General features: G+C 35.8%; 1 protein-coding gene across 1 annotated transcript; it reads left to right on the top strand.

Annotated features, from left to right (window-relative positions):
• The first annotated feature begins 1,699 nt into the window (after window positions 1-1,699).
• LOC121384557 (uracil-DNA glycosylase-like) lies at window positions 1,700-15,704 on the top strand. The gene is made up of 7 exons (XM_041515002.1): window positions 1,700-1,876; window positions 2,184-2,279; window positions 3,810-3,864; window positions 4,465-4,507; window positions 4,675-4,763; window positions 5,494-5,672; window positions 9,645-15,704. Exons 1-7 carry the CDS (start codon window positions 1,805-1,807, stop codon window positions 9,792-9,794), a joined length of 684 nt encoding a protein of 227 aa, XP_041370936.1. The 5' UTR covers window positions 1,700-1,804; the 3' UTR covers window positions 9,795-15,704.
• The last annotated feature ends 2,701 nt before the right edge of the window (window positions 15,705-18,405 follow it).

Genomic DNA, 18,405 nt, shown 5'->3' with positions numbered 1-18,405 from the left:
CACATACAATGTAGGTGTGTTTAAAGGCTTCTTTTTACATGGGCAACTTATAAATTTATAAAAGGCAAGGCATTTTGATTTTGAGGGCAACATGGTGCTAACCTATCTGTGGGAGAGTACATACAAAAGACCCCTTGCTGTTTAATAATAGGCAGAAGGTTTACTCTCATACTAACACTTAACTTCTGTACTGGTGCAGGACATACTTGGTTGAAATTTTTTAGCGGAAACCCGCGAAGTTCCCAGTGACCACTTACAAAAAATAACGAAACGCATCGAGATCTTACTTACATATTTAATCATTTGATTTGGCAGTAAACTCCATCAGTATCGGTAAACATTTCCTCCCCTAGTTTATCAGAAGGTCACTAAATTTCGACACGGCCAGTTTGTCGCTGGAGTAAATCATTAAATATAGTTATTATTATTATTATTAATCGGAACACCTCGCTACGCTAGATGTAGAGTAAATCGGAAAAGATCGCATATATTCGTGAAAACAATTGTCCGACTCTTTGCCCGATATCTCACGAAAGTTACCAAACTTCAATTTGAAGGGAAGTAACTCCATCAATCAATTGTTAGAAGAAACATTTCGTGGCTAACGGGTTGCCAATAAAACTAAATTTGCGACAGTAAAACCACCGATAATACATCCGCAAATCAGAAAACACAGTAAGGTTATCCCCTAAATGACACCAAATTAGTGCTTGTGATAGTTTTGTAATGTTTTCGTGGAAATCGTTATTATATTAAAAAAACGTTTTTGGATATACAAAAAATGTTTTAGGGTCGGCAGGTTCAAATTAGGGTCGGTCGGGTAACCGGAAACAAACAATATTTTATGATACGCCTTAGCTTAAAAATCCTTAGATTGGGGTGGAAAGAGGGAGCAGGATGTTCATATTTACAAAATATGTAAATGCAGCATTAGACAAGGTTTTTTTCCCACTAGCCGTCGGGCTAGTTATAGTAATTATTTACTAGCCCAACACTGAATATCACTAGCCATGGGAGTGGGTCTACCATAATCTAGAAGCCTTGCTCTCTGACAGTCAGAGTATTTGGGATACTATTACGGTAAACAACATATATATATGTTATATACTGTCTTTCAGTAACATGGTTGATGTCTTTAGTATAAAACAGGCATTTGTTTTGTTGAAAGATATGCCTGATTACGACATTAATATATATACATATTTGAAACAGATCAACTTAGTTACAAGTTTAATATAAGAAATGATAGTTCTTCCACATTAGTCTGGATAGGATACAGGTGTAATAGAAAATATTACACATGTATCCTTTCTGTGTAAATCTTGTAAATGCCATATGACACCCTATTTTTTGCCTGGAAGCACGTAACAACACAGGCCTGGAAATAAATTGTTTTTAGTGATGTGCGTCAAAATTACCTATGTAGTGCTTTAGCATGGCTCAGCGACATCAAAGCCATAGTCTTTTTAATTGTCTGTGGAATGTTTTTTGCTGTGAACTAAATTCCTTTTTTCTCTCTCTCTCCTCTCCTCTCCTCTCCTCTCCTCTCCTCTCCTCTCCTCTCCTCTCCTCTCCTCTCCTCTCCTCCCCTCCCCTCGGCATCATTTTTTGCCATAGACATTTTCTTAATTGAAAGGGTTGTGCATGGTTCATACACATTTGAAATATGCTTGAATTTGAGTGATCAGTTAGTGTTTTTTGGGAAATCAAGACTGCTGCATCAGACAGTGGCTGTTTAGGTGTGAAGCAAGCCATTCCAACAGAACACAATGCCTTCAAGACGGAAAGCACACCCACACTTAGTATGCTCATTGGTGTTGGACCTACATGGATGAGAGCTTTAAAATCAGAGTTTGAAAAGCCATATTTTCTTAAGGTATGTTTTTAAAATGCAAACTTACGTCTAACAACAGTGTTCTCGCTGAGTGAAAATTAAAGGATGGCAGCCGCGTGGCACCACACCCTTCAAAAACGGGAGGGGGGGGGGGAGCTTTATAACCATATATCATTGTTGGTCGACTTTGTGGAAAGACATACTTCTTATTTTGTAAAAAAAAAATTGATACGAAATACAAGCTGACTAATCTTTTAATTGAACCAAAGATTTTGTTGGTCTGACTTTAATGGGCAGTTCCGGTTGTGTTAAATTGCACCTAACTGATTTGCTGACTACTGTTTTTCAGTTATCCAAGTTTATCCAAGATGAGCGTGCCAGGCACACTGTGTACCCTCCTCCAGCTCAAGTGTTTTCTTGGACCAAAGCTTGTGACATCCAAGATGTAGGCGGCCATTATTGATTTTCTTATGGTTTAATGTATTTACTAAACAGTAATCAGGACTACTGGAATTTTTATAAAATCCACTAGCCATGGGATCAGTGATTTTTAAATTTACTAGCCACAATTAAAAATTCACTACCCCTACTTTACTTTTAAGTTAATACAATTTTACTAAACAATAGTAATAATCAAATATGTCACCTAAAGAGGGATATAGAGCTTAAAAACACTAACGTTGGGGTGGGGGCAGGATATTCATATTTACAAAATAGACTTAACTGTAACATTTGACTATTCTGTTTCACTAACCGTCGGGCAGCAGTATCATTTATTTACTAGCCCAACACTGAATATCACTAGCCATGGGAGTGGGACTACCATAATCTAGAAGCCCTGCAGTATTTATAATCACTGGATAACTGGTCTTATCTTCCATATTGAATATGATTCTAGAAAAGAAGGAAAGAACAATAATTTTGAACAGAAGTTAATAATACTGTATCAGTAACACAGGGTAAAAAGGTGAGATTGAGGCGTTGCTATGTACTGAAGGCAACTGCATCAACTTTTGCATTAAAATTTAATGTTTGTCACAAACTGACTTAGGTCATTGAAACTTGGTTTATAGTTGCACCTGTGGGTGTTCATCACAATGCATGTGAAAGAAGAAGAAAAAAACCCAAAAGACTTAAATATTTTTAATTAACATTTTTGTATTTAGCTCAACGTTAATGTTTTGCGTTTAACTCCATTTGTCACAAACTATATGTCCTAGATCAATGAAAACTTGTATATATAGTTTTTGCTATGGATGTTCATCACAATGCATGCATGTGAAAAGAATTAAAAAAAACAAAATGGGGTTGGGGTTTTTTCAAGATTAACATAGATCTTATGGATGCAACTATCAATGACACTGCATAAGTTTGTGGTAGGCAAGACATTTAATTCCACAGAATTCTTGTTAAATGTATTTATAGTAGGCAAAATGTTTACCTATGACAATTTTAAACTCATATCTCTTGTAACAAATGTAAATACTAAAAATGACCCATTCAACCGATGGCAATAATTTTTTATCCATTAGCAAAATAACTCATCAATAAAGCTCATGGGGCAATTCATATTCAATTATGGCAGATGCTGTCGTTAAAATTAATCCCTGCAAACACATCTTAAAATTATGGCTATATAGGCTGAGTCTGACGTATGTAGAGTACAAGTGTAGACCTACTATTACCACATTCCTCTCTTCGTTTCCTAGTTATGTGGTTGGTAGAAAAATAATCATAGCCAAAGAAAATGAATGAGGTTAGACCAGGCAATACTATTGTTCTCATAAGTTAAATTTAAGACCTTATCTACATGGTTATGATAGTTTTAAACAAAAAATAACCACATGAGTTAGTTGAATTTGTTAGCACTTAATCCATAAATGGGATGTGCAATTTTTTAATTTTCCAAGGTCTGTTTCAGTGTACAAACGTTTTGTCTGATCTGTACATGATTTATCTGGATTACATTTTGCAGGTGAAAGTGGTTATTTTGGGTCAAGATCCATACCATGGGCCAAGACAAGCGCATGGTAATTACAAGTTGATTTGTGTTTACTGGAAAGTGATAATTTGTGTTTTCTTAACCTGACTACTGAAATTTTTTTAATTTTTTTTTTCAAATACGTTATGGGTGTGTCTTTTACTCACGTATTTGCACTTAATTTTTTTAATAAATACATAAAATACAATTTATATTTGAATCTGTAAGTATTATTTTCGTGGGTTTTTCAGATTATTGTAATATTTTAGATTAGTTAATGTTATTAAAATTGGGCAAAAATATGTGACCAGAAATATTTTGGAAACTAACTACGATTCATATCCCAATATTTTGTAATTTTCATTGTCAGCGGTCAAATGTATTATTAAATTAGCTGTCACAATCAACTATCGATTCCTATAAATGACTGCGATGTGATTGTATTTTATAGCATCAGATTGTTAATTAGTCACGAGCACATCGTAGAAAAATGTTGTATCCCCATCATTTAAATTCTCAGGAATCCAAATTTATTCTGCAGAAATTTAACAAAAGATGAATCTGCGTGGAATAATGTATTTTATTGTGGTTTAATATATTTTTGCATGTTTATGTATGTTTTAACCAAATGGATTATTTTTCCTTTTAGGTCTGTGCTTCAGTGTTCAGCAAGGGATTCCACCCCCTCCAAGGTAAACGAATACTTTTCTAGTAAAGTAGCACAACAAATTTGATAAAGTGAAGTTTGCATAGCATATATTTTTTATTTTCTTAAACCAGTAGTGCATTTGTAAAATAATTTGTTGTTGGTTTGTTTGGCAATAATGTTTTACGCCTTTCTGTTTTGGTTTGTTTCTAGTTTGGTGAACATGTACAAAGAGTTGGAATCTGACATCGAGGGATTCAAACATCCTGGCCATGGGATGCTGATTGGCTGGGCCAGACAAGGTGAGTTCAGGCCTCTGAGCATTGAAAGTCTGCGTGACCCATTTATCGGTTACTCAGAAATAAATCAAGGTAACCCATTTCATTTTTGTGTAACCCGTTATATCCAAGTAAATTGTGCTACAACTTTTTAGCGAACTAAAATTTGGTTTCGCAAAATTAGATTTGTGCGAACGAAATGATAGTTTTCACAATTTTCAAAGGGCTGAAGTTACAAAGATGCTGCTGATTGGCTGGACCAGACGAGTTTAGTTACAAGAACTCTACTGATTAGCTGTGCCAGACAAAATTAGTTCCAAGAATTCTACTGATTGGCTGTGCCAGACAAGTTTAGTTACAAGAACTCTGCTGATTAGCTGTGCCAGATAAAATTAAGTTCCAAGAATTCTACTGATTGGCTGTGCCAGACAAGTTTAGTTACAAGAACTCTACTGATTGGCTGTTCCAGACAAGTTTAGTTACAAGAACTCTACTGACTGGCTGTGCCAGACAAGATGAATTACAAAACCTTTACAGGCTGTTCCTAATTGAAAATTGATCGGTTAGGCTGTACTGATGTTATGATCGATTATAAAAATCCATATTTGATTGCCACAGAAGATGCTACCTGTAATTGATCCACCAGTTAACTGATAGAATTGATGTAAATGTGTTGGTCTTGGTGGGTTTTTTTTATCTATACGTAAAGAAACAAGATATTAAGTAGCTCTTCATTGCTGACTGTGTGTTTTAGGTGTGCTGCTGTTAAACGCGTGTCTCACTGTCCAAGCAGGAAATGCTAACTCCCACACAGGTAAAGGCTGGGAGACGTTTACCGATGCCGTCATCACCTGGCTCAACAAAAACCTCACTGGTGTTGTCTTCTTGTTGTGGGGAGCGTATGCACAGAAGAAAGGAGCCCGTATTGATAAGGTTATAGTTTAACATATTAATAGTTTTAAACTGAGTACATGATGTTTCCATTTTCAGAATACAAAAAAATTCCAATGCAAAATTGACTGTTTGAAGAACATCTTGTAATTAAAAACTTGTACTGTTTATGAAATATGGATTTGAACGGGCCTTGGTGGTGTAGTGGTTATGCAATCAGACTTTAGGCTGGTAGGTACTGGGATCATATCCCACCTGAGGCAATGGGGCATTTTTTTATGCCAGTACCGGCTCCAACCCAGAGTGAGTGCACCACTAGGCTCAATGGGTAGGAGTTTCATGGGTGCGATTATGGGTGTGTATGACCCCACATGCACTGCAGGTTCCGTGGACCCTGGGCTTTGATGATACCAAGATAGCTCAACTGACAGCAAGCATGGAACACAGCTCTGTCAAGTACATGTAGTCCCATACTGAAATGGAAATACTGCGGCTTCACCATTCATCTCGTCTTCATCCATGTTTGTAATGTCCAACAAACAATGTCTTTGTGTCTCGGTTAAATGTTTGTTTCATTTAAAAAAAGTTAAATTACAGTAAGATATGTCATATTTATTGTGTACGAAGCCAAAACAAGGGTTCAAAATGTAACTGTCAGATATTTTTTAACATTATTAATTAAACTCTTCCAACTCCAGAAAATTTTAAGCTTTGCTTGTAGCGCTTTATTTTTGGTTGGGGAGCCGACATATTTCCATCATAATATTTATTTTTATTGATGGGCCTGAAACATGTATTGTTTAATCATCTGCAAACATGTGAATCTGTAGCAGTGAAGGGAAGAGTACTGAGTCCTCTGGTACACCTGATTTAACATTTAAATAAAAGTAAATTTTACTAATCGGTTTTGAGCAGCAGTTTGCCAAATATAAACTAAAAATAAGTTTGCAAATATATTTCATTACTAAATTGCCAAAAAGGTAATTAAACAAATTCTGTAAATTGACTTCTTTAAAGAGCCACGACTATTTAATTTGGCTATACACCAGGTTCATACAGGTCTTGGAGAATCTGGGAAGTCATTTATTTAGAGTTTGGTTATCAGTGTTTCTGCCAGAAAGAAGTTTTTGGGTATGGCGCTATGGAATTGAATGCAACCACAGTCAACGGGGGGGGGGGGGGGGGGGGGGTTATGTGGGGGGGGGGTCTATCCAAGAAAGTAATTGGGTTAAGTTTAGGGTTAGGGTTAAGTTTAGGGTTAGGGTTAAGAAAATCATACAGTAATGATAAGAGTAATTAATTTTGTCAAAAGGTTAGCTTTAAAAAAAGATATTGGTATGGCACCATATCCGTTTTACCCTCTGGCAGAAACCCTGGTTATGGATAAAGAAGATTAATTGATAAAGCGATGCTGCCGCCGCCAAACCTACCTAACTTAAAATAACAATAGGAGATGGGCATTGCAGTTAAATTATGGAGAAGAATCTCCAAAAGATCGTGGAACGTGTTTTTGAAAAGTCATTGGAAATGGGGATATTAACAAAGTACTGTAAAATATTTTATTTTTGCATTCGAATATTAACATTAGAACCCGGACATCATTTTTTTTTTTTTAAGGGAGGGATGGGAATTTGAACAAATAAATGCTCACGAATTTACTCATTTTCATTAAATCGCAAACATTTTATCCTGCGAAAATAAAGTATTTTACAGTGTATGAACCATGTTTATGACCAAATACATCAAATTGCTTTGAATTATTGGATTCCATCTAAACGCTGTGCTGTAATATATTGTTTAATGGAACACTTATAAGAATATTCACATCAGAAAACTTAAACAAGCTTGTATTAATGGTGGGTGTTTATTTTAATTTAAAATATTATATTTACGAAATTATTGAATGATCAGTAGCCTTTTGCATTTATCATTATTACTGGTGAGCCACCCCAAGATTTTTGTTTTATCTGAGAGAGCAAATCAACGCTCACACTTTGAGGCCTGTTTTAAGACATTCAATTTATAATGTTCATGTACTAGTATTTGATTAGGAGAGAAAGACATTAAGGTTATAGAATGTGTGGAACAAATTAAGGAGAGTGATCAAGTGTTTCCCTAATTAGATTATGGGAAGCCATTTATGATATTACCATATTGATACTATATATACTACTCAAAAGAATTTAAGGGTCAAAAATGTATAACCAAATAAGTTTCAGAGTGTATTAGATTGATGATGTAAACTACACCAAAAATTTAATTTATTGTTCCATATTTACAAAAAAAACACAAATAAACGTCACTGTATACAAGAAAGTCACATGACATGCTGTCAAAGTTGAAGGTTGTCAAACATGGATTTTACACATTAGAACATTCGTTTAATAGTGTGTGAATCCACCCCTGGCGCGAATACACTCGACACATCGTTGCCTCATGCTGTTGATCAGACGTCTAAAGAACTCTTTAACTGGAGACTAAACCTGGACTCATCAGTGAACATCACTCGACCCCACTGAACATGTTGCCACCGCAGATGAAGTGTGCACCAGTGACGTCTGGCCATTCTGTACGTGGTAGGAGTGGTGGTCGAACAGCCTGGCGATGGCAGCGTAGATTATTGGCTCTCAGACGATTGCGTATGGTTTGATCAGACACTCGAGTTCCAGTCGCAGTCCGCAGATTGTCACGTAATCGGCGTGCAGTGGTTGTGCGTTGACGTAGAGGCATATTGGTGATGTAGTGCTTCGGGGTCTTCCCGAACGTGGACGATTTGGAACAGAATTCGTTGCTTGGTACCGTTGCCACAGTCGGTCAACGACACTCTGACTGACACCAAGTCTCAGAGCAACATTTCTTTGCATATTGCCATCCTGAAGCCAAGCAATAGCCCTTCCTCGATCTTCGATAGTCAGTTGACGTCGTACCATTGTCGAATTTGGAGTGTGCACCGTACACGAACGCAAGCTCCAATTATACGGAAATTGAGCATTGGGAACATGGAATACACATGCAAAGCGTGCAAATGAAGCGCTTTGTGAAAAAGCAAGTTATGGGCACTTAGCAGACCTTTCACTTTCGCCCTAATTTACATGCAAATGTAAGCATGTTTTCGCCATTAGAACTAGTCGACAGTGTCAATGACAGTGGATTTTAATTCATTTATGGGTTGTTTAGACCCACTTTCGTCAAAATGGAACAATACCATGCGTGACATTATGGTCTAGCTAATATAATTGACATTCAGAAAATAATGTCGAAAATATCGTCTGACCCTTAAATTCTTTTGAGTAGTATAAGTACATGTGTTGCGGGAAGCTAAAAAGTTCTTTCCTTGAATTAGTCTCAGGGGAGTGAAGAGGAGCAAGAGTAATTTTGAGAAGTTAGATTATTCACACTCCTGGTTGGTTTTGTTTTTTTAAAACAAACAAAAATGTGCATGCTATTAAAAGAAAACTAAAAGAATCCTTCATATGTATTCATGTGGGACAGGGCTATTCCACCTGAAGGTACATAATTTGTTGTCAGGGACACGGCTTGCCGAGTCACTGACATCATATTTTGTACCCAAGGGTGGAATAGCCCTGTCCCACATGGATACATAATGGAGGATTATTTTTGTTGCATCCAGTAGATGAAAAACAAGCATTTTGGGAAAACAATAAAATAATCATTACCATTGAAAAGATCGTACCCAGAAATTGTTTATACTAAAAGTATAAACCGAAAATGATAGTATAAGTTCATTATGACAGCAGGTTTCCTTATTTTTATGAAATATAAAAAACATTTCTTGCATTATTTTGCTGTTTACATGACGTCACTCAATGTTAATATCAACTCAAACTATAGAAGTCATGTGGTCATGCAAGACCGATTTATTCCACATGGGCTGACATCATGGAATACGCCTGTCTTGCATGGCTAGGGATGGGAAAAATAGATACCTATGACGTTTGTTTTATATTAATAACAAGCCAAGCCTAATGTTTTATGTGTTTTGCTTATTTTCAGAAAAGACATCTCATCTTGAAAAGTGTCCACCCTTCACCTCTGTCAGCTCACCGTGGGTTCCTCGGCTGCAAGCATTTCTCCCAGTGCAACAAACTCTTGAAAGAACAGCACAAGAAACCCATAGACTGGAAGAACTTGCCTACTGAATAGAATCCAAAAATAATCGCTTGTTAAAGAGGTTGTTGCTGTGTAATTGAATGTCAAATTACCCAGTTTGTTTGATGGTTTTTATTGATGTACTTGATTCTCAAAAGAAAAGAACAGTGTTAAAGAGGTCACTAGTTATGTACAGCTAAACAATATATAAAGATGGATCTTGCTCAGTCCAATTGTTGAAATAACCTAGCTTCCATCCAAAAGACGAGTATTAATCATAGGAACAAATTTAGCTTTAAATAATATCTATCGAGACACCATTTACATAAAGTATCTGGGAAGTTTGACACATCTTCAAGGTTTTATCTGCTATATTTTTAGACTGCTAATCGGCATCATTTCGCAAAGGTGATGTAGTTTTTTATTCTCAGTTTTGAAAAAAAAAATTCTCAATGCAAATAATTCCCATTTTTTATTATTATATAAAGATATATTTTGAAAAAGATACATGACACTTGACATACATGCTTTCCCTCCCCTATAACATTTCGTAATGAAACATGGATATATTAATTTGAATAAATACAAGTACACGTACAGTATTAATCTTTTAAATTCCAACTTGGCTTAATGAGATGTTTTCCCAATTTATGGTCACGTCAAGTCATATTTGAGAAATGAAATCCTGATCTTCATTACAACAGGGCTCAAAGTTAAGAATTTGTCTCCCACGGCAATTTAGTTTTTTAATAGCCATGAGTAAAATGACCCTGATTAGGGCAATCTTTTAAAAAGTAACTTTTAAAGCAAATAAATATGTCTGAAAGGTTATTTTGCCATATGTAAACATATTTCAAATTTTATACACTGGCAGATAATGTACACCAGGTGTATGTATTTTGAAATTGTTGAGGAGCTTTACATGATGTTCTTGACCTACGGCAGTTTATATCAACAACGGTAATTGCCATCGGTGCCGTCGTTAACTTCGAGCCCTGTTACAAGCTCAATTTTGTGAAAAAGAAATACGTAGGAAACAAATAAAGCATACCTTTGTTCTCCCAATATCCCATGGTAGATGAATACCTGATTGGATTGTTACCAAGTTGTGAAAAGCCTTGATGGTCTTGCTGCATCCTCAAACGAGATTTAATTAATGTTTGTTTCAGTCAGATTATATAGCATTGTATCACTCCTATTGCGATGAATGTCTCCGGAATACTACATTGTTCTTTTATCATCATTACCCCGTAATGCATTGGTACTGTTATTGTAATCTATCTATTTTTAGAATCTTATCAATAATCACATTACCATTAATTACGCATTATTACCATTACCACCATACTACTGTCATGAATTCGCAATCATATCATTTAATATTCATCATGTTAGTATGATATCACTCATTCACCATCATTCTTCTGTCATACACCATCAAATCACTTTCATATATCTTCATCATCTTGCTGTTTATCACATTAGTGACATATTCCATCATGTTGCTCATACACCATTATATCGCTGTCGTATATCTTTATCATCTTGCTGTTTATCACATCAGTGACATATTCCATCTTGTGGCTCATACACCATTATATCGCTGTCGTATTATCTTCATCATCGTGCTGTTTATCACATCAGTGACATATTCCATCATGTGGCTCATACACCATTATATCGCTGTCTTATATCTTCACAGTATTGCATTCAATCACCATCATATGAGTGTCAAAAACCATTTATCACCATTCACCATCTACTCACTGTCGTATATCTTTACAGTATCACTGTCAATCACCATTGTACCGGTGTCATGCACCATTTTATTATCCACATAGTTCAAGATATTCAAGAAAATATAACCAGTATGACCCACATGTGTCATAATGATTTCACGTGCACATCAAATGATGTCATTTTGGGAAGCGACGTCATAACTTAATGCGGCTTCTCCAGTCTTAGTTTATGTAATCTCTTACCAAAGTGATGTCATTTCAACGTCTCCTTCTAGTTACATTTGAAATGGTTTGAGATGGTCCTTGTTATTCGTAAAAAAAAATAAAAATATTACAATGTGGATAATAAAGAAATTATTACATTCGCATGTAAGACGTACTGATTTTACAAAACAAGTGTCTGGATTCATGTAATACCCTCGCTCTAGCTTTGGCAATACAAGAATCCTGACATTTGTTTCGTAAAATCAGGACAACACACAAGTTTGTGTAATAATCTCTATATATCACTCATGTCTTCATCATATCCGGATCATTCACCATCATCTTACTATCATATATCTTTTGAGTTCATCATCTTGCTATCATATTAGGGTGGGATTTAGCTCAGTCAGTTGAATGCTTGCCAGAGGTGCTTGCATCGCAGGATCAATCCACCTCGGTGGCTCCATTCAACTAACTGGGATTTTTTTGGTTCCGGCCAGTGCACCATAACTGGCCATGGTATGTGATTTCCTGTCTGTGGAAAAGTTCATTTGAAAGATCCCTTGCTGCTAATGGAAAAATGTAGCATGTTTTGTCTGATAACTGTCAGAATTACCAAATGTTTGACATCCAGTAGCCGACGATTAATTAATCAATGTGCTCTAGTTGTGTCATTAAACAAAACAAACTTGCTATCATCATATCAGTGTTGTATACGATCATATCACTCGAACATCATATCGCTGTCATATGTCTTCACATTATCACTATCACACCATTTATCAATCACATATCTTCAACATATTGCTTTCATTCAAATGACACAATTTTCATGCAAACCGTTTTGTTCACATGTCTATTACTGAACTTTAAATTCACATGAACCACCAATCAGTTACGTATTAAAAACTTTAGGATCACCAGCACTTTATGAATGTATTCCAAAAATGCATCTATTTTTTACTGGTCTAGACAAATTTTGAAATATTGTCCACTGATTCATGATATCTGTCATTCACCATGAAATCAGTCGTACACACCATCATACTGCTGTCACGTATCATTCTATTGCTATTATTCACCTTCATGCTACTGTCATACACCATCATACATCATCATCATCACTGTCTGTCACCATCACATCACTGTTATACACTATCATATTGTCTCTGTCACCATTACATCGCTGTCAGTCACCATCACATTACTGTTAGTGACTATCATAACACCTGTCTGTTACCATCACATCACTGTTAGTGACTACCATATCATCTGTCTGTTACCATCACATCACTGTCTGTCACCATCACATCATTGTCAGTCACCATCATATCACTGTCGGTCACCATCACATCGGTGTCGCTCATCATCACATCGCTGTCTGTCACCATCACATCGCTGTCTGTCACCATCACATCATTGTCGGTCACCATCACATCACTGTCAATCACCATCACATTACTGTTAATGACTCATATCACCTGTCTGTTACCATCACATCACTGTTAGTGACTACCATATCACCTGTGTTACCATCACATCACTGTCGGTCACCATCAAATCACTGTCTGTCACCATCACATCACTGTCGGTCACCATCACATTGTCACTCACAATCACATCGCTATCAGTCACCATCATATCACTGTCAGTCACCATCACATCACTTTCGCTCACCATCACATTACTGTTAGTGACTATCATATCACCTGTCTGTTACCATCACATCACTGTTAGTGACTACCATATCATCTGTCCGTTACATCACATCACTGTCAGTCACCATCATATCACTGTCGGTCACCATCACATCGGTGTCGCTCACCATCACATTGCTGTCTGTCACCATCACATCGGTGTCTGTCACATCATTGTTGGTCACCATCACATCACTGTCAATCACCATCATATCGCTGTCGCTCACCATCACATCACTGTTGGTCACCATCACATTACTGTTAGTGACTATCATATCACCTGTCTGTTACCATCACATCACTGTTAGTGACTACCATATCACCTGTGTTGCCATCACATCACTGTCGGTCACCATCACATCACTGTCGCTGTCTGTCACCATCACATTGTCGCTCACAATCACATTGCTGTCAGTCACCATCACATTACTGTTAGTGACTATCATATCACCTGTCTGTTACCATCACATCACTGTCGCTCACCATCACATCACTGTCGGTCACCATCGTATCACTGTCAGTCACCATTGCATCACTCAGTCACCATCACATCACTGTCTGTCACTCATCACATCGCTGTCGGTCACTCATCACATCGCTGTCGGTCACCCATTACATCGCTGTTAGTGACTATCATATCATTGTCAGTCACTGTCATATCATTGTCGGTCACCATCATACTACTGTCATCCATCAAATTAGTCATATTTTTATCATATTACTATCATTCATCATATCACTGATTCATTGTCATAAATAATCACATTGCTACAATTCATCTTCATATTACCATGTATCTTCATCATATTGCTGTCATATCTTCTTATGACTGCCGTACACCATTTTATCACTCATATATCATTGCTATCATTCATCATATTACTAATTCACTATCATACAATTGTTAATCACCATCATATCACTGTCGTATATCTTCATCATATTACTGTTATTAGTTATGTTGGTGTCCGTCACCATTACTATATTAGTCATTCATAATATCACTCACTGTTCATCATCACATTACTGGTATTTAGCATATTAAAGGATATAAATCACAATTACATGTGCCATTTTTTTAAATTATTTTTTTACATTTATTTATTATAAATCATATAAATAATTACAAAATTAATGATCACACATATTTTTTGCATACATAACTTGGATGGAGGTGTATAAAAATGGTAATGTGCTTGCACACCATGTGAACAGAATTGCGTTTGGTATGAGTTTCCTGCCTTATCACATTATAAGATATATGAAATAGTGAATCCACAAAATCGGGCAAGTTGACTCTGTAGCTAGATAGAAAGAGACCGTGAAATTGTTGAGACATCTGCCTAGTATATTGTTACCGAGTGTTCACCTCAAATGAATATTCCCAATTTTGTCAGTCATCCACTACAAATTCTCTTGTAAATTATAATTTTCTACAAGTAAATTAAAATAAAAAAAATTGTATATTTTTTTTTTGGGGGGGGGTGTATTTACATGACAGTATTTCACATGAACCCTCGTTCTGTCACATATCAGTTAATCAAATTTAAATTCATGTGAGCTGCCAATCAGTTACGTAGTGAACAGTTCTATTCTAAAGCAAAGATTTAAAACTTCAGGATCATCAGAATGTCATTTGGAATGCAAGTATAATTCATGTAACCAAGCAATCGGTTACCAAGGTGAAAATCTGTAACCAAACATTTTGAAATACTGTCCACTGCATTTAGTTGAGGCACCATCATGTCACTGTCATTCATTATGTCATTCGTCATATCACCATCATTCATTGTCATTCGTCATATTACTCATTCACAATCATGTCGCTGTCATTCATATCACCATCATTCATTATGTCATTCGTCATATTACTGTCATTCATCATATTACTCATGTCACTGTCATTCATCGTAATACCTCATTCATCATATCATTTGTCATATTACCGTTCATCATGTCACTTGTTCATCATATTACTGTCATTCATTATGTTCCTCATTCGATGCCATCATGTCTTTCATTGTCATATTTCTATCAATCAAGTCGTTCATCATATTACTGGTGATTCACGCATTCACCATCATTTTGCTCATTCATCATATTACCATAGTTGATCATCATATTACTGTCATTCATCATGTCAATCATTCACCATCATTGTGATTCATGTATTGTCATTTGTTCGCTCATTATCTATTATTTACCGGCCTCAGTGGCATAGTGGTTAGTGATTTTTAATCCAGATACCGACTCCAAACCCTGAGTGAGTGCTCCACACGGCTCAATGGGTAGGTGTAAACCACTTGCACCAACCAGTGATCCATAACTGGTTCAACAAAGGCCATGGTTTGTGCTATTCTGCCTGTGGGAAGCGCAAATAAAAGATCCCTTGCTGCTAATCAGAAAGAGTAGCCCATGTAGTGGCGACAGCGGGTTTCCTCTCAAAATCTGTGTGGTCCTTAACCATATGTCTGACGCCATATAACCGTAAATAAAATGTGTTGAGTGCGTCATTAAATAAAACATTTCTTTCTTTCTTTTTTTCTCTATTATATTACTGTCATATACCATCATATTACTCGTTCACTATCATATTACTGTCGTTTGTCATATCACTGTCATTTACCATCATATCACTCGTTCACTATCATATTACTGTTGTTTGCCATATCACTCATTTACCATCATATCACTCATTCACTATCATATTACTGTCATTTAACATATCACTCATTTACCATCATATCACATTCACTATCATACGGTATTACTGTTATTTGTCATATCGCTGTCATTTACTATCATATTACTGTCATTTGTTATATCACTGTCATTCACTATCATATCATTCATTCACTATCATAGGGGTGGGATTTAGCCAAGTGGTAAAGTGTTCGCTTGATGCCCATTGAGCTATTTCTCATTCCAGCCAGTGCACCACAACTGGTATATCAAAGGTTGTCGTATGTGCTATTGTGTCTGTGGGATAGTGTATAAAACATCCCTTGCTACTAATGGAAAAATGTAGCAGGTTTCAAATCTAAGACTATTATGTCAAAATCACCAAATGATTGACATCCAACAGCTGATGATTAATAAATCAATGTGCTATAGTGGTGTTAAACAAAACAAACTTTTTTCATTATCATATTACTGTCATTTATCATATTACTGTCATTTATCATATTACTGTCATTTGTCATATCACTGTCATTTATCATATTACTGTCATTTATCATATTACTGTCATTTGTCATATCACTGTCGTGGGTCATATCACTGTCATGGGTCATATCACTGTCATTTGTCATATCACTGTCATTTTTACCATCCTGTCACTGTCATTCATCATCAAATTTCTGTCTGTCATAATAATATCACTCATTCATTACCATAGTCACTCAGCATCCTTATAACATTATCAGTTACTACTGTCATACTCACTGGCAGTTAAAAAGTACTGACAACCAACTCATTTTATTGGTTGTAGCATCTGAGCCAGTTACTTTATAATGAAATGTATAGCTCAAAAATACATAGAAAAAATGTAATGAATGCCACGTCATGTATTAGCACATTAATGAACTCGAGTATTGATTTGCCATTTATGAATTCCAAATATTCATTCACCATTTATCAATTCCAAGTATTCACTGAGCATTTATCAAATCCAAGTATTCATTCACTATTTATCAATTCCAAGTATTCATTGAACATTTATCAATTCCAAGTATTCATTACCATTTATTAATTCCAAGTATTCATTCACCATTTATCAATTCCAAGTATTCATTGAGCATTTATCAATTCCAAGTATTCATAAAGCATTTATCAATTCCAAGTATTCATTCACCATTTATCAATTTCCAAGTATTCATTGAGCATTTATCAATTCCAAATATTCATTCACCATTTATCAATTCCAAGTATTCATTGAGCATTTATCAATTCCAAGTATTCATTGAGCATTTATCATTTCCAAGTATTCATTGAGCATTTATCATTTCCAAGTATTCATTAAGCATTTATCAATTCCAAGTATTCATTGAGCATTTATCATTTTCAGGTATTCATTTAGCATTTATCAATTGCAGGTATTCAATAACCATTTATCAATTCTTAGTATTCATTGAACATTTATCAATTCCAAGTACCCACACACGTGCATGTATTAATTTTTATTCTCCTGTCCATTGAGAACTTATCACATTTCATATTGGTACCTATTTGCAGGCATCAAAATAAGCAGTGTGTCTGATAACTCATGTACAACTTACCGCAAAATACAGACCTGGGTCCCATTCCATGAAGCGATCTTAGCTCAAAAATAACCTTTTGTACATAACTACCTTATGCATTTAAGATGATCTTAGTGCTAAGATCACTTCATGGAATGGGCCACTGGTATCCTATAGTTTACGGCACATTCATATTTCTTTTATTATTATTATTATAATAAAATCCTTTAATAGAAACACTGATCAATGTTATTAATTGACATCACTGTTCTCACTAAACTGATACTGTACGTGTATTTAAATAACATCCAATTGATCTATGTGTATGTGGTGTACAGTAAGTTTCTGTGGAGATAAAAGTACGTTCTCAGCTTATTTTGATGCCTCTATATGACGACGCATAAAATCAGCATATTCACTGCCACGGTTTTCCTAGATTTACCAATTTACGAAACTGTCAGGATTCATGGATTACTGTCGTTTGGGCAATACAAGAATCATGACATGCGTTTCATAAAATCAGTATGACACATAAGTATGTATAATAATCTCTACATCTTCAGCCATATATTTGCAGACCTTGAAGTTCAGATAAGTAGAGTGAAAATGTATGTTTTTCCAAGCAGTGACCAGTATATAAAATTACGTTTATGAGAGAGATAGAGACAGACAGAGGGAGGGAGAGATAGAGACAGGGGGAGGGGCCGCCACCGCGTCAATTCTAGAACTTTGGTCTGACCAGAGACAGATTTTTGGGGGGGGACCGTTTGTTTTGACCTCCCGTTCA

This window comes from Gigantopelta aegis, chromosome 10 (assembly GCF_016097555.1).
Source record: "Gigantopelta aegis isolate Gae_Host chromosome 10, Gae_host_genome, whole genome shotgun sequence".
NCBI lineage: Eukaryota > Metazoa > Mollusca > Gastropoda > Neomphalida > Peltospiridae > Gigantopelta > Gigantopelta aegis.
Note: the sequence above shows the minus strand (reverse complement) of the source record. Positions and strands in the feature narration are given on the sequence as shown.